Here is a 26,233-nt window from a genome sequence, read left to right as displayed (position 1 = left end):
TTTGCGGTGTTGCCTGCCTCCTCCTGGGTGCCCGGAGAACCTTGTCCCTCCTGGACAGACTGGCTGCTTTGTGGTGGTGGGGCAGGGATCCTGGGTGTCTCCTGGGATGTGGCAGGAGTGGGGGTGGTGGTTGGCCCCGTTGTACCTGACGCAGGTGCTGCAGGTGGTTGGACACCAGAGGGGCCAGGTTGGTCGGGGTCGTCCACAGAGTGGTGAGAGTCGTCACTGCCGGTGGGATCGGACCCCCGCAGAGCCGGGTCCTGTGAGTCTTCCCCCCAGTGTTGGGGGGTGAACCACGACGTTGACCTGTGTGTGAGAGAGACAATGTTAATGTTGTTCCATGCAACATCCATGTTTCATTAGTTTCAAAGTTGGAACATTTCCTCTGGGAATTTGGATCTGTCTAGCATTCCACTCACAGTGCACTTGTGCATGGGTATGTCCCTTGGGCACAGCTTTGGCGACTTTAACTATGTGTGGCACAGTCTTACTTGCTGCGTCAAGTGTGACTGCAGTCAGCAGTGGAGTGGGCAGGTGTGGCGAGCCGTGCATTGGCGCCTTCCATGTTGCACTGTACGTGGGCACATAAAGTTGTTCCACACACTTCAATGATGCAGGTAGCTGTCGTTGTGCTCGTGCACAGGTTGTGACATGGCCCTGTGTTTTGCCATGGAGGAGAGGGGGGGTGCTGGCACTGGCCACCCTTGTCTACATGCACGCAGTCCACCTGCTGACGAGCAGACATTCCCACACACCACAAGGCTGATTTGCTCTCCCTGTGTCTCCCTCCCTCTCTGTCCCCCTCTCCCTCCCTCTGTGTGTCAGCCTCCTCCCTCTGTCCGTCTCCCTGTGTCTCCCTCCCTCTCTGTCCCCCTCTCCCTCCCTCTGTGTGTCGGCCTCCTCCCTCTGTCCATCCCTGTGTCTCCCTCCCTCTCTGTCCCCCTCTCCCTCCCTCTGTGTGTCGGCCTCCTCCCTCTGTCCGTCTCCCTGTGTCTCCCTCCCTCTCTGTCCCCCTCTCCCTCCCTCTGTGTGTCGGCCTCCTCCCTCTGTCCGTCTCCCTGTGTCTCCCTCCCTCTCTGTCCCCCTCTCCCTCCCTCTGTGTGTCACCCTCTGTCACCTCAGCCCAGCTTCCTGGGCACACACTGTTGGCAGTTCTTTGAATGGCCCTTGGATTGTTGCTGTGAGTTTGTTTCTGATCTCCAGGCACCCATTGGGTGTAGTGTCTGTGTCTGCGCTGCTGCTGTGGTGGTGTGTGCTGCCACTCTTTCACAGTGTTGGCTGTTCATTAGCTGCTGTCATGTGCAAAAACGTGCCTTCACCCCCATGTGTTGATGCAAGTCGTCCGCCATTCGCTGGCAAGTCTTTCCTGTGTGGGGACACAGTGTTTGTCTGGCTGTGACCTAGGCCATATGGGCAGAGGGCATTGTTGTCTGCTTCTGAGTTGCACTATGTGATTTTTGGGGACCACCCTCCCGCCATCCGGGTTACCATGTCATGTGTTGGTGTCTTCTGTGGCCTGTGACTTGACATTGTCCAGCTGGGTGCATGGGGCATGGTGGCGGCAGTGGCATGTGCGTGTTCATGGAGTGTGGTTGAGTCATGCGATAGCTTGGGGTGGTTGCGTGCCTGTTTGTGAGTTTGGTTGTGGATGACGTTCCCCCCATGTGAGGTGCGTTGTTTGTGTACTCACCCGGGTCTCGGAGTCCTCCTAATCCTTCGACTGCCTCCACCGACAGTATGGCCATCACCCTCTCCTCCCAGGGATGGTAGTGTACGGGTCTGCGGGATGGCCCTCCTCCAGTGACGTTGGCCTGGTTGTGTTCATCCGTCATCTTGGCTCGGACCCTCCTCCGCAGATCGTACCACCTGGCTTGGCATTCCTGCTTGTTCCTTCTGGTGTCCGCAACAGCATTCACAGCATTGACGATGGTCTGCCACATGGCTGTTTTTTCTGAAATGGTGGTCTGTCTGACCAATGTTCCAAAGAGGTGTGGCTCGAGGGGGTGTTTGTGAAGGTGTGTGTGTGAAGGTGTGCAAGTGTAAGGTGTGGGAAAGCTTCTAGTATGGTGCTGTAGGTTGTCTGTGGGGTCTGGCAGCAGTGAGTCTGTTGCAAAGGCTCATGGTTTGTGTGTGTTGGCCCTTTTTATTGGTCCATTGGTGGGTGTGGCTGTGTTTGAACTTTGGGTGGGTGTGTTATAAGGAGTGGTGGTGTTTTGGGCCTCTGTTTGTTTTTGGCAGTTGCAGGTCAGTGAATGTGTTGTTTTAGTGGTTGTTGGACATGTTTAGTGGCTTTGTGCCATTCAAATGGTGTATTCTTGTGTCGTTTTGGTTTGTCCTGGTTGTGTACGTGCGTTTTTAGCGTGTGTACGGTGTGTACATGGGCCATTTTGTTGTACAGTGCTGTCCTTGTGTGTGGCTTGGTACGACTCGTACATGCGGTTGTGATGTTGGGGCCTGGGGTGCGCTCCGTACTTAGAATGTTGTGGTGGGGGTACGCTCCATGCATATGCAGGTGGGGGTACGACTCTAACGTACACGGGTGTAGATACACGGGGGTATGACACGAACGTAGAGGGGGGGTAGGACACGTACAGGGGTGTACATACACGGGGGTACGACACGTACACGGGTGTACATACACGGGGGTACGACAAGTACACGGGTGTACATACAGGGGGGGTACGACACGTACACGGGTGTACATACACGGGGGTAGGACACGTACACGGGTGTACATACACGGGGGGGGTACGACACGTACACGGGTGTACATACATGGGGGGTACGACACGTACACGGGTGTACATACACGGGGGGTACGACACGTGCAGGGGTGTACATACACGGGGGGTACGACACGTACACGGGTGTACATACACGGGGTATGACACATACAGGGGTGTACATACAGGGGGGGGTACGACACGTACACGGGTGTACATACACGGGGGTACGACACGTACACGGGTGTACATACAGGGGGGGTACGACACGTACACGGGTGTACATACAGGGGGGGTACGACACGTACACGGGTGTACATACACGGGTGGGGGTGTACATACACGGGGGTACGACTCTAACGTACACGGGTGTAAATACGGGGGGTACGACACGAACGTACAGGGGAGGTACGACACGTACACGGGTGTACATACACGGGTGGGGGTGTACATACACGGGGGGTACGACTTGACCGTACGGGGGCTGGGGGGAGTGTTGGGCGCGTATGCGGGCACATGTCTCCATGGTTGCTATGGGAGTTCGGTGCGGACGGTGTTTTTTCCATACGGTTGTAACATCGGACGCACGGGATGGATCGTGATTCCGCGGTCGGACTTGACTTTTCACATTTGTACGGTAAATCGTCCGAGGACGTGTCGGACACATTTTCCGACCCGAGGATGTGTGGGGAATAATTCCCAATGCGATTCGTATGGTCTTTTTCCCATGCGAATCGTAATTGGCAGTTTGTACGGCACTTGTACGATTCGTACGGTAAAAAGACCGGATACGAGTCGTATGGGCTATTGTTTTTACCGGATCGTGATCGGCACCATAATGTGTCTGTTGTGTCATATTGTTTGTATCATATTGTGGATATGTTTTATTTCAGCTTTTACTACTTAATGTCTTATACAATTAGAAATTCTATTACGTTTGGTTGTCAAAGTAGCAATATTAGAGTATGAAATAGTAACATTACAAGTTCCATGCCAAGGTTATCAAAAACCTATTCTAATTCAGAGTAAGAGCTGTATTCCACCCACATTCTACTTAGTGTTTGCTACACTTAAGAGTCCAATAGAATCACCACTGTGGTCTCCTCTTCCCAATTCCCATTTCAAAAGCAGAAAACGTATTCATATGATTTGCAGCTAGTCTCTGGGTAATGAAATGTATATGGTATACACTGTCTAATTTGGGCACCATTTATTTTTATCTGCCATTGCTGCTTAAACACTTGGAAAAGCTCTGTAACTAAATATTGCTTCCACTTGTCATTTCAGTTAAAATGCTGTGGTAGCAACAGCTCTTCAGACTGGCTCAGCAGTGCATACATCCGCTCAACCACTGACATCTTGGTACCGGAGAGCTGCTGTAAAACAATTACTTTGAAATGTGGAATCAGGAATCATCCTTCCAATATATATAAAGTTGAGGTATAAAAGCATGTACCTTCTGTTTTGATTAATTGAAGAAATGTGAAATAACCGCATCTAAATATTTATTTTGTGGTAGTTCTGCATGTACCAGCTTCCTGATCAATCACGAATAGAAACAATCAGTCAGGAGTGGAGGCACTTGTAAAACCCTTGAGTCATGGTGGTGGAACTCCTTAACACTGGCTCAGAGCTCCAGGATCTGCATTATGTCTTCTCCTTTTCTTCAGGTTTTCGCATCACTGTTTTGTGTCTTAACTTAAGCAGGTTTATTGATATCTAGACCGCAGAGTAACATTTAAAGAAAACATATCAGTGTGTCAGGTGTCAGTCTCATATCTATGTTGAGACTGTTAAGTCTATTGTATAAAATACATACTGCATCACATTTTAATATTAAATCTGTATTGTACCAGGTTCAATATGATTAAACACAGAACACAAGGTTTAGGTATGTCACATTTTCCTTTATCACTGACATTTTGACATGTTCCTTCTAAGAATCAATTAAAAGTAGAATGACATTTATAGGAAATTAAAATGATATGAACCTATTTCCCATAACTATAGTTTACCAGTATGGTGAAGCCTCCTAACGCTGTGTTATTATTTGTATATTTTGTTACTTAGCATTCTGTAACTAACAAGATGGATTGCATGAATAAACTAAAACATGCAAATCAGTTGTAGGTCAGAGGGACATTTGTAAACAATAAACAAACAAATTAAGCAAGTGATGCAAATACTCCACCTCATTTAAATACATACAAACATGAAAAGAAGAGGAGGCTGAGTTAACAAGGCAAGTGGGGCCACGTTGACCAGTGTTAAGGGACTAATAAATGATCAATGAGTAGATGTCTGCAGCATTCTGTGTTAGAAAACATATACTTGCAAAAAAGTTAACCTTTTATACTTATGCCTGTTTCAATGACTGGTTCTTTTTTACCCTCATTTCAATATTAGAAACATTCAACTTCTTCAGGCATTTAATATACTCCTCTACAGATGTGGAGTTATAGGTTTTAACAATCAGTTCCTTAGCTAGTAATTGTTTAGCTGTGGACATCACATACAGCAAATTATGATAGGCTTAAAAGGATGTCTGTTTCAGGAATAATGTTAGGCCTCCAATTGTAATGGTGGAAGGAGACCAATAAATCAAAATGGACTCTTCCGCTGTCATCAGCAGAGACCCATCAAGTGCTGTACTGATGCCTCTAGAGGGTTGTAAATTGAATTGAAAGCTGTTAGTATCTATTATGACAGTTCTGGGGGTCAGTTTAACAAACATGCTTCGACATCGTAGAGGAGGAACTTATGATGTGATCCATTTGTAGTGATCCAGTTAAACATGGGAAAAAAAGCTGCCACAGCGTATGTACATATTTCTTATCTTAGTTTATTTACATTTTTACAAGGAGCGCATTAAGATATGTGTTCAACCTCACACTATTTTTAGATGATTTGCAGTCTCCATATCTCTTTTTGTCTCTGTGCTTCTCACCAGGTGTACCTTATTTAGGGGCCTCACTGTGATAAAACACTTAATACAATTAAGTAGGTTGAAATGTTCCTCTAGTTGCTATTATTTTATCTAGTTCTCAAAATCATTCTGCAGAGCCTTCTAAGAGATAATGATTCACCTCTTAAAAGGCTCTGCAGAATTATTTTGAGAACTAGATAAAAAAATAGCTAGTAGAGGAACATTTCAAGCTACTTAATTGTATTAAGTGTATTATCACAGTGAGGTCCCAAATGTCCAAACATGGTAATGTTATTCTCTTTTGAATCCTTAGGTAGGCTTATTACTGTGTGTATTTTCTTGACCTGTTATCAGCATTTCATAAGCCCTCACTTTCCTTACTGGTCAGGAATTGCTTGTGACAACAAAGTCTCTTCTGTGGTATATATGGTATATATGAACAAGTTCCTGTATTTTATTCAGAGACATTGGGAGTGAAACAGAATATGTTTTGTGGAGTTCAGCTTCATCATTAAATATGGCTAATCATTCTATTCTTTATTTGAATAGTGTCACCATTTTTGTGGACCTCCTATTATAGTGGATTTTTATCTTGGAACTTCACTGGGTAATATGCCAATGATCCCCTGTAACAATAATTACTTTTCTCTTCCTTTGCAGAACCCCAGTCCATGACAAGAAAATGTCATTGACTCACTTATTGGGATTTCCATTTGCTACATTAATGACTTTTCCGATCCTTGGTGGCCTCACTTACCTGCTTGAGGAACTAAATTACCATCTCATAATTAGTACTTCTAATTATGTTTATTCCAGTTGGTAACCGGGTGCTTTTAAACAATAGTAATTGGTTGTTGAAGATGGCTACCTCATCTCATTCTGTAATAAGCAATTCACTGAAGGAGTTGAGTTGAACTAAACTCTCAGGGATTCATTTTATCTGTACACTGGAAATCACACAAACTGTGTTAAAAGAGGGAAACCTATCCTCAACGTTGTCCTTCAACTGGAAACAAGAAAAAAACGTCCTGACTTAGAATTAATTTGCATGTCCTGATATTCTAAGAAAGTAATGTACCAAATGTTTACAAAGCATCATTAAGGCAGATGATTGTGCCCCAAGATATTAAAAGAGAAGGTTCCAAGTAACATATTACGAAAAAAGATTTCCTAAGACCTCACATCAAATGCTAGTGGGGATTCAGACAAAGAAATAGCTAAAATATGTGTAGACACAAACATTTATGAAAAGAATTACTAATTAATTCCTAACTCTTTGAGGAGGAATGTTGAGTAATATCAAGAAGAGTGATTCCTTAACAATTTGTTAGACATGTATGTTTTGTTTAGCTGTTCCGGCTGTGCTCCAAGCAAGCAACCTGCCTGCCCAGATCGTTGAATTTAGTGTCTGGCTATGTGCATTAGATACCTTTGTTCGAAAGATGCATGTCTCAAAGGTATTAAAGGATAAAACATGGTGATAAACATTGTTATTTTCAGGTACCATGGCAGAATAAGAATATAAACTGAGCCACCAAACTTTGCCTTTATAGTGCATAGGATGCCATTGTCCAATATCACAGGACTTTGGTGTAAGTGTTTAGGCATACTACCACTGTAGCCGCCCAATGTTAGGATTTCGAATTTAGCTTTCAAAATCTTAGACACAAAGGGATATTGTTTACCTAGACCACTACTACCTTATCTATCTGGTGATTTCATGTGTGGTTGAATATTATTTACATTTACATAACATCCAGCAAATTAGGCTTTAAAGACGTTACAAGCAAGGCAAACAAATATATCAAACAACACTGGTGAAAGACAATTTTTTATCAAGGAGGATTACTCTTTCAGTAAACCAACTCATATTAGTGTTTATTGATCTAAAGTTACATAGAGCAATTTTATCCATCATCACCATAGAATGATTTACTTTTTGAAAGAGACGTGAATTCAAATCTGAAATATCTGCAAGTGCTTTGTGAGTTAGTACGAAGGTCCTTTATTTTTTTCCAGTTCTGTCCTCATCAGCGAGGTTAATTTCAAGTGTATTTATACAATATAGTGGTTGAGTGAAGGATTAGTAATTGTGAGATCTATGATGGATAGATGCTAGAAAGTATATAATGTGTCACTTGTGTTGTGGTTAGGTCCATTTGCAAAGGCCTGTCTAATCAGTGATTATCAGTTTTCCTGATATTTACATTGCCTTTATTTAAATTCTGACTTCCTTTCAGTTTTATGAGGGGCACAACTTAGAGTTTGTGTTTTTAAAAACAAGAACAGTTTTGCTAGGTGGTGATCAATTGTATGTGAGTATAGAGGTGTACAGATTTTGAATTTTCATAAACCATGGGTTTCAACCTTTACTCATGATGTAATTTATCCTCTGTGCCCCTACATTTCTGTTTCTTGGAACCTAATGTAATTGTTACATGATTGAATCATCTATGTCTCTCCCATTTCCTGTCATTTCCACACACTCCATCATGTATCTGGGCATTATCCTCTTCTTCTTAATTAAGACCAGATTTCTCCTCATAAGTGTAAAGAATGAAGCTGTGCAATGTTATGTACATTATAAAAACATGACTCAACAGATTTTATCAGGTGTGTTGAAAACTTAGAAAACTAAACCAATGCACTCTAAGAGAAAGTCAGCAACAAGCAAGAAATTGAAGAGAACCTATTCGATTAATATAATCTAGCTAAACTTTCAGTAGGTTCAAAACCAAATGTTCACAAACATGGACTAGTTAAAGACTCTCAATCGCTCTGTAGGTACTGTTTTTAATAGTGTTAGACCTCCCAGCCTTAGAGTGGTCTTTCCCCAAAATATTTACTTCCTGCTCCGTTTGTGCTGATCTTGTTTTTGCAGGCCTTAGGACCCTGAGCACTTTACCACTGCTAACCGGTGCTAAAGTGCATGTGCTCTCTCCTTAAAGCATAATAATCTTGTATTGTCCCCAATTGGCATATTAAATGTACTTGTAAGTTCCTAGTAAAGTGATACTACATGTTCCCGGTACAGGTAAATTAAATCCTACAACTGGGCCTGCAGCACTTATGGTGCCACCCATTTAAGGGGCCCTTTTAACATGTCTCAGGCCTGCCATTGCAGCCATTGTGTGCAGTTTTAAACTACCATTTTGACCTGGCAAAATATTGCCAGGCCCAAACCTTCCTTTTTAATACATATAGGTCACCCCTAGGGTAGGCCATGGACAGCCCTAAGGACAGGGTGCAATGTATTTAATAAGTAAGACATGTGATCTTAAGCTTTACATATCCTGGTAGTGATAAACTTTTGCATTTATTTCTCATTAGTTTATGACCCACCTCTCCTATAGGATAACATTAGAGTTACATTATAATATTTAACAAGCTGTAAATTTTGAAATGGGAACAGGTAGCCAGTTAATGTTTGGTGTCTTTGGAATTGTAACTAAAATCCTCTCTTATGGTAAAGTCAGAATTTAAATTACAATTTTTAAAATGACAGTTTGAGAAAGTTGGCATTTTCTTGCCTAGCCATTTGGTGCCTGTCTCTGGGTCACATGACAGGGTGTAACTGAAAGTTGGGCTTGGTGTATACCTCCTAGACAGCCAACCAAAAGAGAACTTAGCTTTGACTGAATGGGCCATCACTGGCAGGATGGGAGGGCTGAGCTGGTCTCAGCCCTACTTACACTTGAAGAGGCTCTGTCCAGTCTCTCACAAAGTGCAAAAAGTAAAAATGACTGACAGAATGCTGAACATATCAAACATTCACCTCCAGTCACACAACTGGGTTCAATCCTTCATTTGTTTGTTCACCATGCCACCGCAGTTTGGACCCAGCCATATGCAAATCAGTCTTGACTCTAATCCACATGGGAACAGACCAGGTTCTCCCTGGACTGGAAACAAGCATCAGGGGACCGGTTTTGGAGTATCACCCTCATCAGCTAGGCTACTTTGATTCCAGTAGCACAGTGAGAACGGGGCCAATATCTGTGCATACCCTTCCCACTTTGGGCAACAAAAGCAAAAAGAACAAATGAAGGACGGAATGCTTTTGTCACCGCACACCCCAGTTTAGTCCCAGACATATGCAAATCAGTCTTGACCCTGCTTCCTATGGGTACAGTCCAGCTCGAACTGACAGGCGAGGTCCTCCCTGGACCGGAAACAAGCATCCTGGGTCTGGTTTATGGTTTAAATCTTTTATTGGCATTTCAAAAAAACATACAAAGAGGCTCCAACCGCTCTTGCGGCGAACTCCGTGCTTAGTCTCTGAGCGGTGGATGGGCCCCACCTATCTCGGCCGCGGTCGGGATCAATCGTGGGTTAGATTGGGGAGTTCGACGTGATTCCTGGTAGCTTTCGTGGAGCAAACTTTATGTTGAAAGTAAAACACCCCCCTCCCCTACCCCACCCCTCCCCCCCCGTTCCACGTCCGTCTATCCTCCCACCTCCCGCAGCTCAGTCACTCTCCAGCCCTACCCCTCTGTCTGGTCCTCGGGTAGCCGCAGCAGCCGCAGATAGCGGGGACAAGTAACCTCCCTGAACTCGGAGGACAACAGTGCTAGAAAGGGCCTCCACAATTCCCCAAACCTAGAACCCTCCCCGGCCAATGTCAAAGAGAGTTTCTCCATACCCAGGACATGCCACAACCGGTATAGCCAGCCTGTAAACGTCGGTATGGTGGGAGTGCGCCAGTGAGTAACTATATTCTGCACCGCTGACCCCAACGCTATCGCTATCTGTCGTCCCCTGTGCGATTTGAGTGGATATGTTAAAGGATTAGGGAGGCCTAAGAGAGTGTACGCTGGGAAGCGCGGGATCGCAGTGTCGAAATGTTTGTCCACCTCTTCAAGCACCTGGGTCCAGTAAGCCTGAACTCTCTCACACTCCCATAGCAGATGAGTTAGGGTTCCTATCTGTCCGCACCCCCTACAGCAGTGTGCATCTCGCTGCCCATCCATCGCGTGTAAGCGCTCTGGGGTGTAGTACCAATAGGTCGTGATCTTCGTGAGGGTGTCTGTGAGGCCCATGTGATAAGCAGAATGTCTGGCTCTGTAAGCTATGCCCCCCCCACTCTTCCCGCGTCAAATTCCGGCCCAGCTCTCTTTCCCAGCGTGTCCGTCCTGCATTATACGTATGCGCAAATCGCAGTTGAAGCATTCTGTACAGGTCAGAGATGAGTTGCTTATCGGACGATCGCGTTACTAGCCACCGCTCGTACAGGGAGAGCCGCCGGTCAGCAACCGGGCGGATCCGCCTGTCAAGCGCCCAATGTCTGACCTGGAGATAGCGGATCCTCTCCTCCTCTGGCAGCCCGTACTCCTGGCGAAATTGCTGGAACGGGTACAGCCCCTCCGCATCATACATATGATACAGGAAGCGGCAGCCAGCTGGCTTCCACCCGCTGAAGGCCGCCGAGTCCATTCCAGGAGCGAATTCCGGGTTGTCAAACAGGGGCGTAAGCGGGGAGGGAAAGGTAGTGAGTTCATGAGGAGCGTTAGTCCGGTCCCAGATTTCGAGAGGGACCCGAGTGACGTGTGAGGCATAAAGGTTGGGGGGCCGGTGTTATTTACGCAAGAAGGGGATCTCTTGTAGGGGTCGGGCAGCCACCGCCTGGTCCTGAAACAGCCAGTGCTTCTCCGACTCCCAGCGGCTCCACTCCACCAGATAACGCAGCTGTGTGGCCCAGAAGTAGATCCGAAGATCAGGGATCCCGAGTCCCCCGTCTTCAGGTGCGAGAGTGGACAGTGACCCTTCATGCGCGGTTTCCGGCCGTTCCAAATTAATCGGGACAGCTCTGCTTGAGTCTGTTGGAGCCACCCAGCTGGCGGGTAGAGCGGGATGGTGCGGAAGAGATAGAGGATCTGGAGTAGTACCGTCATCTTGACTGCTGCGACCCTGCCTAGCCATGAGAGGGGGTAATGCTTCCATCGCCCCAGCTCTCTGCGAATCTTCCGGCGCAAAGCGGCATAGTTAAGGGCCACCACTCGTGGGAGCGTAGGCGCCAACTGAATCCCCAAATATGGGACCGATTCCTCCGCCCACTGAAACGGGAGGGAGCTCTGCAAGTGCTCCCGGGTGGAAGGAGTCAGAGAGAGGCTGAGGGCCACTGACTTGTCCGTGTTCACTTTGAACCCCGCCACATGCTCAAAGGCGTCCAATTCTGCTACGCACACCGGCAACGCCTCCCGCGGATTCGACAGAGACAGCAACACGTCGTCCGCATAGAGGCTGATGCTATGGGTATACCCCCCGAACTTAATGCCGGAGATTCCCGGATTTTGTCTGATCCTCTGGGCGAGGAGTTCCATATACGCCGCAAAAAGCAGCGGCGACAGTGGACACCCCTGTCGCGTGCCCCTCGTTATGGCGAAGCTAGTGGACGTGTGACCGTTTACCCGGACCACTGCCAACGGGAATTTGTAGCAGTTAAAAATATGGGTGCGAAATTTCTCGCCCAGCCCCATCCGCTGCAACACCTGCTCCAGGTAGGGCCAGTGGACGCGGTCAAACGCCTTTTCGGCGTCGACCTTGAGCAACATATATTCACCCGCTGTACGAGAGGCTTTCTCGACCAAATGCTGGACGCGTTTCGTGTTGTCAGGGGCCTGATGTTCTGGGATGAACCCCGCCTGATCCGGGTCAATGAGGCCCAGCATACAAGATGCTAGCCGGCTGGCCAGGATGTCCGAGTAAAGCTTAAGATCGACGTTCAGCAACAAGATAGGGCGGTAGGCCCCGCTGCGCGTCCGGTCTTTCCCTGGTTTGGGGATGACTACAATGTGGGCCCCCAACAGGTCCGGAGGGATGGCTCCAGCGACCGAGAAGGAATTGAAGAGACAGGTGAGGAGGGGCGCCAACAGGGTGCAGAACTTCTTATAAAAGATGGCGGTGAAGCCATCTGGCCCCGGAGCTTTCGCCAGTTTCAACCGGGAAATCGCCGCAATCACTTCTTCCGGGCGGATGTCCCCATCGAGCCGATCAGCCTGGGCCTGTGTCAGGGCCGATAGCGTGACCGAATCCAGAAAGGCAGTCCCCTCGTCGGCGGCTAGCCGAGAGTCCGAATACAGGTCAGCATAATATGCCCGGAAGGCATCAGCTATGTCCCTGTCGTCAGTAACTCTCCTTCCGTCCTCCCGGCAGATCTCTTGGACCCCTTGACGTTTCCGGACCTCCCGAAGCTTGTGCGCGAGAAGGCGTCCGCACCTATCCCTTCTCGTGTAATAAGCGTGCTTTAAACGAAGGGCCGCGTATTCCGCTCGGTCCTGGTCCAGCGCTGCTAGCTGCTGGCGTGTGGCCCTCAGCTGCCGCCACACCCTCGGGGCCCCCGTCCTCTGGTGCATCTGCTCCAGCTCCCTGTTTTTTTGCGTTAGCTCCTCCCGCTTTCGCCGCCGCTCTAGGTTGTCGGCTGTCGAGATAGCAATGAACTCTCCCCTAAGGACTGCCTTCATCGCAGCCCACTGTGTCACTAGGGTAGTGTCAGTATTGGCGTTATGCGCCAGAAAATCTGTGATCGATCCGCGAATCTGCCCCAGCACATCTTCCCGGTGTAGCAGGGTGTCTCTAAGGCGCCAAATCCTATCCGGGCGCACCACCGGCGGCAATGACAAACTCGCAAACACCGGGGCGTGATCCGAAAGCGAGGCTACCCCTATCTCAACAGCCGTTGTCATTGCTCCGACCGCCGACGAAACCAGAAGGTAGTCCAACCGCACATATGTTTTGTGTGCATGCGAGTAGTAAGAGAACTCCCGGCCCTGTGGGTGGAACGCGCGCCACAAATCATCAAGCCCCAGTTCTCGAAGACGGGCAAAGCCCGCTGCTGAAAGGGCGCCCGTCTGATGCGTGCGTTGGCAAGACCTATCCTGTATGTTGTCAAATACGAGATTCAGATCTCCCCCCAGGATGACGTGGCGGTCACTTGTCGCTGTGACCTCCGTGAGGGCGGACTGCAAAAAGCGCTCCTGACCCTCATTGGGAGCGTAAAGCGAGCCGATGGTGAAGGTTATGCCTCCCAGTGCAAACCTATAAATCAGCAGCCTCCCTCTGATTTCCGCCTCCTTCTGCAATACTTCCCCTTTGAACCGCTGGGCCACTAGGATCGCTACCCCCGCTGTCTTGGTGGGGCTAGAAGAGAAGAGCTGTATTGGGAATTTGCGGGATTTGAGCCGGTGACAGTCCTGTGCTAGTAGATGGGTCTCCTGGAGGAGGCAAAATCTGCCTGGGAGTTCTCCAGGCAGGACAGCATGGCCCTGCATTTCACTGGATTGTTGAGACCCCTAACATTAAGGGTCAATATTGTAAGTGCCTGAGGCGCCATTCACCGCGTCCGGTTCACTCCTGAACATGCCATGTGGACTGCGCAGGCCACAAGGGACACGTGCCCCATGGGTAAGTGGTGAGTGTGCCCTGTGTGCGTGCAGCTGTCCTGACTCTTCCTCCTGATGGACGTGGAACCCCCTTCCCTCCCCTGCCCCGCTCCCCCAAACCCCGACCCAAACCTCCCAACCAACCCCCCCCTCTCCAACCCCCCCCCCCACATGGAACAACAAAAGTCCAGAACCATTGTCCTCCACTTTCCAGTGGATGGTGAAGTAGGGACGCCAGGTGCAACGATACAGTGAGAAGGCACCCCTCCCGCAGGCAACACATTCAATGAGCCAGAGGTACCATCAGCCAGTTCCATCACTCAGCTGCATCGGGCGAGGCACCCCGCAACTACGCAGAGACCGACTCTAGTGCCGCCTGCGGTCCTCGAAGGATCTCCGCTGCCGGAGGTTTCTTAGCACGTCTACGGCGGCCCTGGCAGCGCGAGCCAGGCCCGGTCGTCGCCGCAGCCGTTGAGCCGTCCTCTGCCTCACTATCCTCCTGTGGGAGATCCACCCCCAACAGCTTAGCCGCCTCCGACAGGGACCGCAGCTGATAAAGTGTGCTGTCAATGCGAAACACCAAGCGAAAAGGGTGGCCCTAGCTATACTGGATGTTGCGTTGTCGGAGGTGCGTTGTGATCGGCTTAAAAAGTCTGCGTTTGTGAAGCGTGAGCGCCGAGAGGTCTTGATACAGTACCGGCGCATGGTCTCGAAATTTCACAGGGTGTTGCCGACGGGCTTTGAGTAGTATCTCCTCTATGGTGCGGTAGTCCTGTATGCATACCAGGATATCGGGCGGATTGACTGCCGCGGAGCGCGGGGGCCCCACCCTGTGCGCTCTGTCAATTTGCAACTCCGAGTCCAGCGGGCGCTCCAGGATATAATTGAAAAGTTCCCTCGTGAAAGCGAAGAGGTCCTTAGAATCGTCGGTACTCCGCACCCCTCGAATGCGTATGTTATGGCGCTGGGACCGGTTTTCCAGGTCCTCTACATGCGACTGGAGATCCACCTGTTGGTCGTGGAGCCGCAGGAGTTCCTGTTGCAGCGCCGCCAGCTCCGTGTCTCGGCCGACCCCCTTATCCTCCAACGTGGCAACGCGCTCACCAATGCTGTCCACATCCCTACGAACCTCCTTGAGCTCCGCTGCGAACTCCTTCTGTAGATTCTGGATGTCGGTTCGCAGACCTGTGAACATGGATTCTAAGAAGGACTTCGTGATGGGTTCAGAACCCTCCGGCTGCACAGGCGGGAGGCCCGCCGCCCCCGTCGCCATACTACCGTCTGCAGGCCCCACCCGTGGTTTCGCGAATAACTCCTTCAAGGTCTTGTCTCTGCGGCCTTTCGGAGGGACCATAACGTGCCGTAGGTTCCGCCGCTATCGTACCCTTCAGAGGACTTGGAGCCTCGCGCCAACCATCCAATGCCGGCCCGCTGCCCGCCTCCTTCAACTCCGCCACAGGCACTGCCGAGTCCACGCGGGCAGCACCCTCCGCGACCCCCTCCAGGTCACTCCGTATTGCTCAGGCGCCTACCGGGCTCTCCGCGCCACTCCTCCGCCTCGCTGCTATGGCGTCTGCCAGAATCCGACCACTGCCCGGTTGTAAGGGAGACGGGGCCCAAGTTTCACCCCCTCGCCGCGACTGTCTCCTTCAGGGCCCCTCGCCAGGCCACTGCGTCCCCGATTGCCTCGCACCACAGATCCAGCGGGCTTCCTCTGCTCCTCCTTGTGCGACAGACACCCCTCTGCAGGCTCGCCTCCAGCCAATCACCCCCCGACTCCTCCCGAGGCAGCGCGCTCCTAGCCAGAGGGCGACCCCTCCACCAGCACCGGTATGCAGACCGTCGCCTCCGGCCTATGCTCCAGTCCCATGGCCCCTCAGTCGGCACTCCGGGACGCCGCCCGCTGCTCCTCCGTGTGGCCGCCCCCACCAGAGTGGGCCCCCGGTCTCTACCACCAGTGACTTTGCCTCACAGGCGCGCCGCCGAGCTCCGCGCCTCAAAGATGGCGCCGATAGGCTCCCGCCAGGGACCCCCACTTGCCTGCCCCAGATCCCCGGCCGCCGGCGCTAGCAGCGCGATCACCTGCCTGGGTGTCGCTGTGATCTCGCCGGGTCCCCAAGGCTCCGCTCCGGTCCACGTCTCGCGACTCCTCCGGCCAGCCGACCACCGTCCCTCCACTCCGGGACCACCGTCCCCACTCCGCATGGGCCGGGAACGCCGCTCCATGGCTCCTCACGCCGCTCGCAGGCCGATCTGCCCCTCCGCTCTCTGAGGCAAGGGCACCGATCCGGTTCACGCCGGGCCAGCCAGGATCCTCCACAGACGTGCTGGCGTCTCCTAGTGCCTCCCGGGCCCTCGCCCGACTGCCATCCGGCCGCGGGTGCCGCTGCTCAGCCGCTGACTCGTCCAGGCCGCTCCTCCGTGCGCCAGGCCTCAGCCACGCCAGGCCCCTCTCTCACCCGATGTTGCGGGTCTCCGGGATCGCACAGGCGGGCGGCAACCACGCTCCTGGCTCCGCCGCTGCGGTCGGCACCCCCTGGGCTATTTACACCGATGTCGGCCAGCTGGAAACAGCCGAACACCGGGCTTTCCGTGGGCCACCTGCGGGAGAGGCGAAACTGCACGTCCGCCTAAGCCGCCATCTTAACCACGCCCCCCCTGGGTCTGGTTTAGGGGTATCACCCTATATCAGCCAGGCAATCTTGAAACCAGTGGCACAGTAAGCCCGGGACCCACGTCTGAGCATACCCATCCCACATAGGGTGAGAAAAGCAAAATGAACAAATGATAGAAGAAATGCTGAACAAATCAAACATAGAAATAAGGAGAGGGGAGAGGAGGATATGGCTAGGTTCATCCTCCGAGGTACTAATAACGCAAAAAAAGATCCGACATCAGGGATCAGAGAACCTAGCTAGATGGGAAGGGAGGGGTCTACTTAGTGAGTAAGACGCACCTCAACTAGAGAAAAGAAAATACTTTTCTTGAATCCCCTCACTCACCAAAGGTTTCCCCTAGGTGACATGCTTCATCATTGGGGCCATCCCAAACATCTACTGCTTGGGGCGTGCTGCGACTTGCGACAGTTACGTAGGACCACTATTTAGTGAAGACTATGTGTAGTGCAGTGAGAGGGGAGTGGTGTGGGATTAACTTAAAAATTACCTAGCTAGTGAGCGTAAATGAGTTTATTCGTGCTCCTAGTTGGTAAAGGATAAAAAGGGGGGTTAATAAAAGGGAGGAATTAGGTAATAATGTGCTAATAGTCCCTAATATTGAGAGCCAACATGTTTCGAAGTTATCCCCTAAACCTCTTCTTCAGGACCGCATGGGGACCAGCCCCATGTGTACCACTCCGTGCAAAGACCTATAATAAGGTGATAAAGCAAAAAGGAAAAATAAACGCGCACATTAGTGTCAGCGTAAATCAATTACATACGGTTAGATTGAACGCGTAGTATCTGGAGAAATACAAAACACATACATGTTAATACGCTGCCTGCCCAACGATGTCGTGGGCAGGTGATTCATCTAAGATCAATTTCAACCGTTTCAACTTGTGATGGGACATCCGACATAACAGACACAACATAAAACATATATAGTGGCGTTTGGACCTACTTAGTAGTTAATTAAAATTTGCCTCATGGTCTGCTGGGGTGGAGGAGCCTAAATAACCATAGGAGAGAGTGGAGGTTATAAAGCTTAGAGTTGGCATGGCATTAGAACCCTGCAGTATGGACAAATGTTCAAGTTAGTGAAAAAAAGGAAAAAGGGGCTCAAGGTTGCAAATTAGCCCCAGGCGCAGGAGAGAGAAAACTTACTTGACTCGGCTTGCCTCCGTCAAATTGACCTATTGGATCCCATCGGCGGACCGCATCTTAGCGTGTCCTGGGTTCCAGTGGTTTAAATACTCTCTGAGATTGTTAGAAAATGCTTAGTCACCGGCTCTTGGAAGAGAAGAGCTGGGCAGTGTGTAGCGCTTCGTTTGTAGCGGCCATCTTGAGTGTAGTAGGAAATGCGTTTTAGGTCTATGAAAGTTGGATAAGGATTGTAAAATTATTGTGAAGGGTGCGGAGCACACTAGCATTGAAGGGGAAGAGTTAGAGAATTATTAGGAAAAAATTATTGAAAGCGGACAATGGCGAGTCTCGAATCTGGGAGGTCGAGAGTGAGTTGTCTTAGTAGTAGGAGGTAACACAATAATGTGGCGGCCATTTTAGCCTAGTCGGCTAAGGAAGGGAAAGATAGGGAAAGACATAATCCCTCTCATGTCATCAATAAAGCAAAGAAGAGAGCAAAAAATAACAAGAGAGATGCCCTCCTAGAAACTTACGTTAAACAGGAAACCGAAAAAGACAGGAGACCCATCTGCATCACCACTTTTAGCACAGCGTCAGACAAAATCACCAAGATGGTAAAAAAACACTGGAGGATCCTTAACAGCAGCAACCTTGATATCCCAACACCCATGTTTTCACAGAGGAGGGGAAAGAATCTACACGACCTCTTGGTACACACACACCCAAAAGTGAACCAGAGGAACATGCAAAAGACCATAAGCACCTTACCTACAGGCCATCACCCCTGTCATAACTGCAGTGTGTGCCACCTGACCTCGACCACAAAAACGGTCCAATTCAACACAGGCACGACATGGGAACTCAGAAATTTCACGACATGCAACACAGTGGGTGTAGTCTACCTGATCACATGCTCCTGCAATCTTCACTATGTGGGCATGACAACTAGGAAGGTGAGCACAAGGAATTGTGAACACTGCAGCAACATCCGATGCCACAGAGTAAGTACCAGAATGACAGCACATTTTAACGACATGCAACACGCACCTAACGACATGAGGTGGGTGGTCCTGGAGCATATCAAGCCTTGTGACAACCTCGAGCATAGACTGCTAGAAAAAGAACAACGCTGGGTCTTCAAACTGCGCACCGATACCAAAGGATTAAATGACAATATCCCGTGGGGCCAATTTGTCAGATAAACAGGCATAACCTCACGGACATATTTTGCTTTTTTCCTTTTACCTTTTTTAACTTGTTGTATATTCTTATTTTTGCCTAACCCCTAGTCCTTTTTCCTAATTTTTATTACCTGTTTTTCTTAATTATTTTTTTGCTTAATAATCTTTACTTTAATAAAACCATGTGCATAATTTTTACACCTTTGTTGCCAATGTCCTGCATCATTCTAATTTTGTCCTTAATTCTATTAATATTCCTTCCCATTAATTTTTAATTTTAATTTTAATTTTTCTTTTGTTACCTTAAATTTTTCCTCATTAGTCATTTTTTTCCCATTTTTAGCTATGAGCCAGTGCCCACCCTTCTCAATTGTGCCTGGGACTATGTCTTTCCCTATCATTCCCTTCCTTAGCCGACTAGGCTAAAATGGCCGCCACATTATTGTGTTTCCTCCTACTACTAAGACAACTCCCTCTCGACCTCCCAGGTTCGAGACTCGCCATTGTCCGTTTTCAATCATTTTTTCCTAATAATTCTCTAACTCTTCCCCTTCAATGCTAGTGTGCTCCGCACCCTTCACAATTATTTTACAATCCTTATCCAACTTTCATAGACCAAAAACGCATTGCCTACTACACTCAAGATGGCCGCTACAAACGAAGCGCTACACAGCTCTTCTCTTCCAAGAGCCGGTGACTAAGCATTTTCTAACAATCTCAGAGAGTATTTAAACCACTGGAACCCAGGACATGCTAAGATGCGGTCCGCCGATGGGATCCAATAGGTCAATTTGACAGAGGCAAGCCGAGTCAAGTAAGTTTTCTCTCTCCTGCGCCTGGGGATAACTTGCAACCTTGAGCCCCTTTTTCCTTTTTTTCACTAACTTAAACTTTTGTCCATTCTGCAGAGCTGTAACGCCATACCAACTCTCAGCTTTATAACCCCCACTCTCTCCTAGGGTTATTTAGGCTTCTCCACCCCGGCAGTCCATGAGGCAAATTTTGATTAACTACTAAGTAGGTCCAAACGCCACTATATATGTTTTATGTTGTGTCTGTTATGTCAGATGTCCCACCACGAGTGTAATGTCTTTTCATATGTGTTTTACCAGACTACATTGGATGTCTACACCTATTCTAAGTTACAGGCATGAGCACCATCACCTACGGTTGAAATTGATCTTAGATGAATCACCTGCCCACGACATCGTTGGGCAGGCAGCGTATTAACATGTATGTTTTTTGTATTTCTCCAGATACTACGCGTTCAATCTAACCGTATGTAACTGATTTACGCTGACACTAATGTGCGTGTTTATTTTTCCTTTTTACTTTATCACCTTATTATAGGTCTTTGCACGGAGTGGTACATATGGTGCTGGTTCCCATGCGGTCCTGAAGAAGAGGTTTAGGGGATAACCTCGAAACATGTTGGCTTTCAATATTAGGGACTATTAGCACATTATTACCTAATTCCTCCCTTTTATTAACCCCCCTTTTTATCCTTTACCAACTAGGAGCACGAATAAACTCATTTACGCTCACTAGCTAGGTAATTTTTAATTTAAACCCACACTACTCCCCTCTCACTGCACTGCACATAGTCTTCACTAAATAGTGCTCCTACGTAACTGTCGCAAGTCGCAGCACGCCCCAAGCAGTAGATGCTTGGGATGGCCCCAATGATGAAGCATGTCACCTAGGGGAAACCTTTGGTGAGTAAGGGGAATCAAGAAAAGTATTTTCTTTTCTCTATTTGAGGTGCGTCTTACTCACTAAGTAGACCCCTCCCTTCCCATCTAGCTACGTTCTCTGATCCCTGATGTCGGATCTTTTTTTGCGAACAAATCAAACATTCACCTCCAGTCACAAATCTGGGTTTAACCCATTTTTTTGCTCACCACGGCTCCCTGGTTTGGGCCCAGCCATATGCAAACCCCCAGTTCAGAGATTTGGGCCCATAACCATCATTTTCTTGCTTACCATTCCATTGCAGTTTGGCCACAGCCATCTGCAAATTAGTCTTGACCCTGTCCCTCCTGGGAACAATCCAGCCCGAACTACCAAGCCAGGTCTTCCCTAGACCGGAAACAAGCATCCTGGGACCGGTTTTGGGCCAAGCTAGCTTGAATCCAGTGGCAAAGTGATCAATGGTCCCACGTCTGGGCATACCCTGCCAACATAGGGTGAACAAAGCGAACACAAGGAGATGTTGTACGGAGTGCTGAAATGTTTGACACTCAATCCCAGTCACAGATCTGGGTTGACTCCATCATTGTTCTTTAGCCCACTTCGCCACCCCACTTCTGACCCAGCCATATGCAAATCAGTCTTGACCCTGTCCCTTATGGGAACAGTGTAGTGTTATCATGGAACTCTTGGGCCATGATGTTCTGGCCACAAGGTTCTTGTTGGAATGTTGGGATTTTGAATGTCTTGTAACGGTGTGGGGAGAGCTGACGGAGCGGACTGCTGCGCAGCACCTGTACTTGATTAAAACTTGTTTCCATAATACATCTGAAGTGAAGATTCATCACTACAAAATAGTTGGCGACGAATGGGCACAGGTGCTGCAGAACCCGTGCGTCGACAGCCTCGGAGTAAGTTGAGGAAACGAAAGAAAACGATTAGTGCAACTAATTTCGAAGAAGCGGAGTAGTCGTGTCTTCGTTTTCAATTAAGGTACTGTGTTTATTTTTATCAAGTAAAAATTAACACCAGCAGCGCGGAAAAGATTGAGGGTCAGCTGAAAATTTCTTACCGTCAAAGGTTTAAGCGACGAAGCGGCATCGACTGTGGCAAATAGCTTCGGCAGCAGCGTAAGCGGCGTCTTCAAGCCTCTAAAGGAAGCAGTGTATACACAGTAAAGGGGACCGTGGCAAATAGCTTCGGCAGCAGCGGTAGAGGGAAGACGGGGGAGTTATCCTGTTAACCTCGCACGATTCGCTTTGAGGGTGCGTGACGTAGCACGTCAGCGCCATCTTGTGGTTGCTTGTGCAAAATAGGCATTTCAAAGTAAAAGTCCGTGGGAAAGTACGGATGAGGAAACAGAATTACAACGTGTTAAATCTACATCACATTGAGTAGTGTGAACAAAAACGGTGGCACATACACCTGTGAGCTGCGGGCACGTCTTCAAGATTTGAAGAATTACATTTGTGTGTCATGGAACGGTGATACGCACACCTTTCAAGTAGTGGGAAAATCTTCAACAGTAAAGGATAGTAGGTTGCACTTGTCAATTTTAGTGTTGACAAACACACACACCGTTCTAGGTATTTTAGTGCACCAACATGTTTAAGATACGTAGACATACGAAAGCTGAAATATAAAAAAAAAAGGTTTTGTTTTGTGTATGTTTTGTTTGATTTCAAGTGGAATTGTATTACAAGCAATTACTTGTCCCTACATCGGTAATTTGTGGGGAATGTACTTCGAGGACAATATTCAACATTTAAGTTTTTTTTTTTTTGATCTCATTTTAATGTCACGTAATGCACGCATGTTAATGTTTTAAAATAATTCTGTAAACTTTTGTGTTATTTTTAGAAAGCATAGTTTAAGATGCAGTCTGTTTCACCACCACCAATTTTCTTGAAACACCAGGGGATCCACCGATTTCTTGGAAAAAGTGGTATGACACATTCATAACGTACATTGGTGCTATAGGTGGTTCGCGTTACAGAGCGGAAAGGAAGAAATGTCTTCTTTTATATGTGTTAGGGTTTGAGGGGAGAGACATCTTTAAGCATCTTCCTCCCTTAGTTAGATCTGACAATGAAGAAGAAATGGATGAATTCCAAGAATGTGTAAAAAAGTTAGAACCACGTTTTGGTGTTCAATTCAGTCTTGTCGTGGAGAGACACAAGTTCTTTAAAAGAGAGCAAAGGTTCGATGAAAAAGTGGAAGATTTCATTTCTGCATTGCGAGTTCTTAGCGCAGAGTGTCAGTTTGAGGGTTTTCGTGATCAATTGATAAGAGATCAATATATTTGTAAGTGTAACGACAAAAGTATTCAACAAAAATTACTATCTTTGGGGAACCCTACGTTGGAAGAAACCATTTGTATTGCGAAAAGTATTGAACTTTCAAAAGTCTCTGTCAAGGAACTTGAAGAAAAATCTGCACATTCTAACATCAAAGAAGAAGAGCCCATCAATGTAGTGAGATCAAGGGACACTAAAAATAGTACTAGAAATGACAATAAGTTTTTTAACCAAACTAACATTTGTTTTAAATGCGGAAACTTTCCTCATTTTAAATCTGGGCGAATGTGTCCGGCAAGTAATGTCATGTGCAGGGCGTGTGGTAGAATGGGTCATTTTGCAAAAGTGTGCCAAAATGTAAAGAGGGGCTCCTCGTCTTTTCAAGATGGTAAATTGACCCGTGGTTTCTCTTCTCCTTCTACGTCTTCAGTTGCGAATGTTACCTCGTCTGAATGTAAATCTGATGATTTCAAGAAGATACAAGATGATTTGAGAGACATGGTGGTTGTGGTGGGAGATGTGTGTAAAGATACCAACTTACAATCTGAATGTGTGGATCCTTATGTGGATATAGAAATTGGCGAAAAGAGAGTTTGTTTGTTAGTTGATTCAGGTGCAAGGATAACAATGTTAACCCAAGAAAAGTTTAAAGAGGTTTGGGGTTCCCGTTCTTTACTACCACCAGACAGATCTCCTGTTTCTTACGAAGGGAGAACTATTGAATTAGCGGGATGTTTTGAAGACTTTTTAGTTTTTAGAGGTAGAAAGCTTTTTGGTAAAGTGTATGTGGCCATTAAAGGATTAAACATTCTTGGTTGGTTTCATCAGGGGTTGTTTAAAATGGTGTTAAGACCTGGCACTAAGGACCAAGTTTCTATTCTTCGCTCTGACGATTTCACTGATTTGTTAACTGAGCGGTTTCCAAGTGTTTTTGGTGATGGACTTGGTCGAGTTGAGGGGTTTACTCACACTATAAAGGTGAAGGACAATGCTATACCTGTTAAGCATCGCCTCAGAAATGTACCGTTTAGTGTAAGAAGTCAATTAGAACATGAGCTTATGGATCTTTGCAAGAAAGGGATTATCGAACCGATAGAATCGTCTCTTTGGCTTTCTCCTCTGGTCGTGGCAAAGAAAAGGAATGGAGAGATTCGCGTCTGTATTGACTTGCGCAGTCTTAATAAAAACATTTGGATAGATTCTCATCCTCTCCCGAAAATCCCTGAGATGTTATCTCTAATCAATGGGTCAAAATGGTTTAGTAAGCTAGATTTAGCTTCAGCTTATCACCAAGTTGTTCTTGATCCCTCTTCCAGGCATTTAACCGCTTTTGTTTCTCCTATTGGCAGTTTCTAACACTGCAGGATGCCTTTCGGTCTGGCTTCTGCAGAGGCAGTATTTCAGAGGATTATGTCAAATCTTCTGAAGGACATTAAAGGTGTTGTTGTCTTTCAAGATGACGTTTTAGTTCACGGTGAAACATGCGAATCGCATGATGAAACTTTGTTTTGCGTTTTGGAGGCATTGCGTGATGGTGGTGTTGTATTAAAAAAAAAATGTGTTTTCAGGGTGGAGAAAATTGAATATTTGGGTCATGTTCTTTCTGAACACGGGGTGGAACCCAGATCAGGACTTGTGAAGGCGATAGTTGAGTCTTCTCCTCCGAAAGATAAAGTGGGGCTTAAGTCATTCATCGGTCTGTGTGAGTTTTACTCACGTATTGTGCCGGGGTATGCCACTAAACTTCAACCTTTGTCCAATATGCTCAAGAGAAGTGTTCCGTTTGAGTGGGATAAACAGTGTGATCACATTTTTGAATGGATCAAAGGTGAGTTGATTAGTTCTAAGATACTCAAACCTTTTGATCCTAATGTTGATTGTATAGTTACAGTGGATGCGAGCGGTTTGGGCTTAGGAGCTGTACTTACACAAAATGTAAAAGGCAATGAGCATACCATTGGTTATGCTTCAAGAGTGTTGCGTGGGTCGGAATTAAACTTTTCAGTCATTGAGAGAGAGTTACTAGCATGCTGGTGGGCCATAAGGAAATTCACTCCATATATTTGGGGTAGACATTTCAAGCTAAGGACTGATCATAGTCTACTTGTATCTATTCTTTCTGGGGACAAAATCAAAAAACAAACTCCCATAATTGCACGGTTGTCAACTAAATTGTTACAGTATGATTTTGAAGTGAGTCATATCCCTGGGTACAAGAATATAAGAGCAGACTATTTTTCGAGGCATCCTGTGGAATCAGAACATGAAACTGTGGATGATGATGATGAAGAGTGTTTTGTGGCTTCCTTGGGGTTAGATGACATGTGTGCTATAAGTGAAGATGAGTGGAGAGTTTCTGTCTCAAAGGATGTTTTATTAAAAAATGTCATAAAATACTTAAAGGAAGGTTGGCCTAGGGAGAAGAATGTGGATTTCTCTCTCCAGACATTTGTCAAAGTTTCCTCTGAACTCTCTGTTGAAGATGGTTTGCTTGTACGTGGTGACAGGTTGGTTCCTCCTGACATATTGAATGAATGAATGAATGAATGAATGAATGAATGAATGAATGAAAACTTATAATGCGCGACTTAGCCCAACGGCATCAAGGCGCCTAATTGAGAGCAAGATTATTGATAGGGGCTCATGAAGGTCATTTGGGAAAGACGCTCACAAAAAGAAGGATTCGTGAACATTTTTGGTGGCCACAGATGGACAAAGATGTTGATTTGTTTGTGGGAAATTGTGTCATTTGTTCAAATTCAGATAAAAGTCTTAAAGTTCGTACTCCTCCTCTTCAACCCATTGAGTTACCCAATAGGCATTGGGAAAAAATTGGTATAGATCTATTTGGTCCATTTAATATGCTTCCGGATAATTCCAGGTTTGCTGTTGTTGCAATTGACTACTATTCTAAGTGGCCGGAAATTTGTTTCATTAATGAACCTAATTCGGAAAATGTCATTGATTTTTTGAAAGATATTTTTCTGCGTGAAGGTTTTCCTTCCATTATTGTTAGTGATAATGGAGTACAATTCACCAGTCATGAGTTTGAGGTATTTTTACATCAAGGAGGTATTAGACATGCCAGGAGCGCACTTTATCATCCACAAACCAATGGGTTGGTGGAGCGGATGAATAGAGTGCTCAATAATTGTATCCAATGGGCTTTGGCGGGGAGGTGTAATGTTGAAAATGCTGTGAGATCCATGTTATGGTTTTATCGCACGACTCCACAT

General features: G+C 47.3%; 1 protein-coding gene across 3 annotated transcripts in view; it reads left to right on the top strand.

Moving 5' to 3' along the window:
* LOC146855075 (tetraspanin-11-like) overlaps positions 1-26,233 on the top strand; it is an 899,585-nt gene that overhangs the window by 575,706 nt on the left and 297,646 nt on the right. For all 3 annotated transcript variants that reach the window (XM_085652574.1, XM_085652576.1, XM_085652575.1), the window contains one exon: positions 4,011-4,163. In XM_085652574.1, the coding sequence (XP_085508700.1) occupies positions 4,011-4,163 (153 nt within the window). The remainder of the gene's footprint in view (positions 1-4,010; positions 4,164-26,233) is intronic.

This window comes from Triturus cristatus, chromosome 4_1 (genome assembly GCF_964204655.1).
Source record: "Triturus cristatus chromosome 4_1, aTriCri1.1, whole genome shotgun sequence".
NCBI classification, from domain to species: Eukaryota; Metazoa; Chordata; class Amphibia; order Caudata; family Salamandridae; genus Triturus; species Triturus cristatus.
Note: the sequence above shows the minus strand (reverse complement) of the source record. Positions and strands in the feature narration are given on the sequence as shown.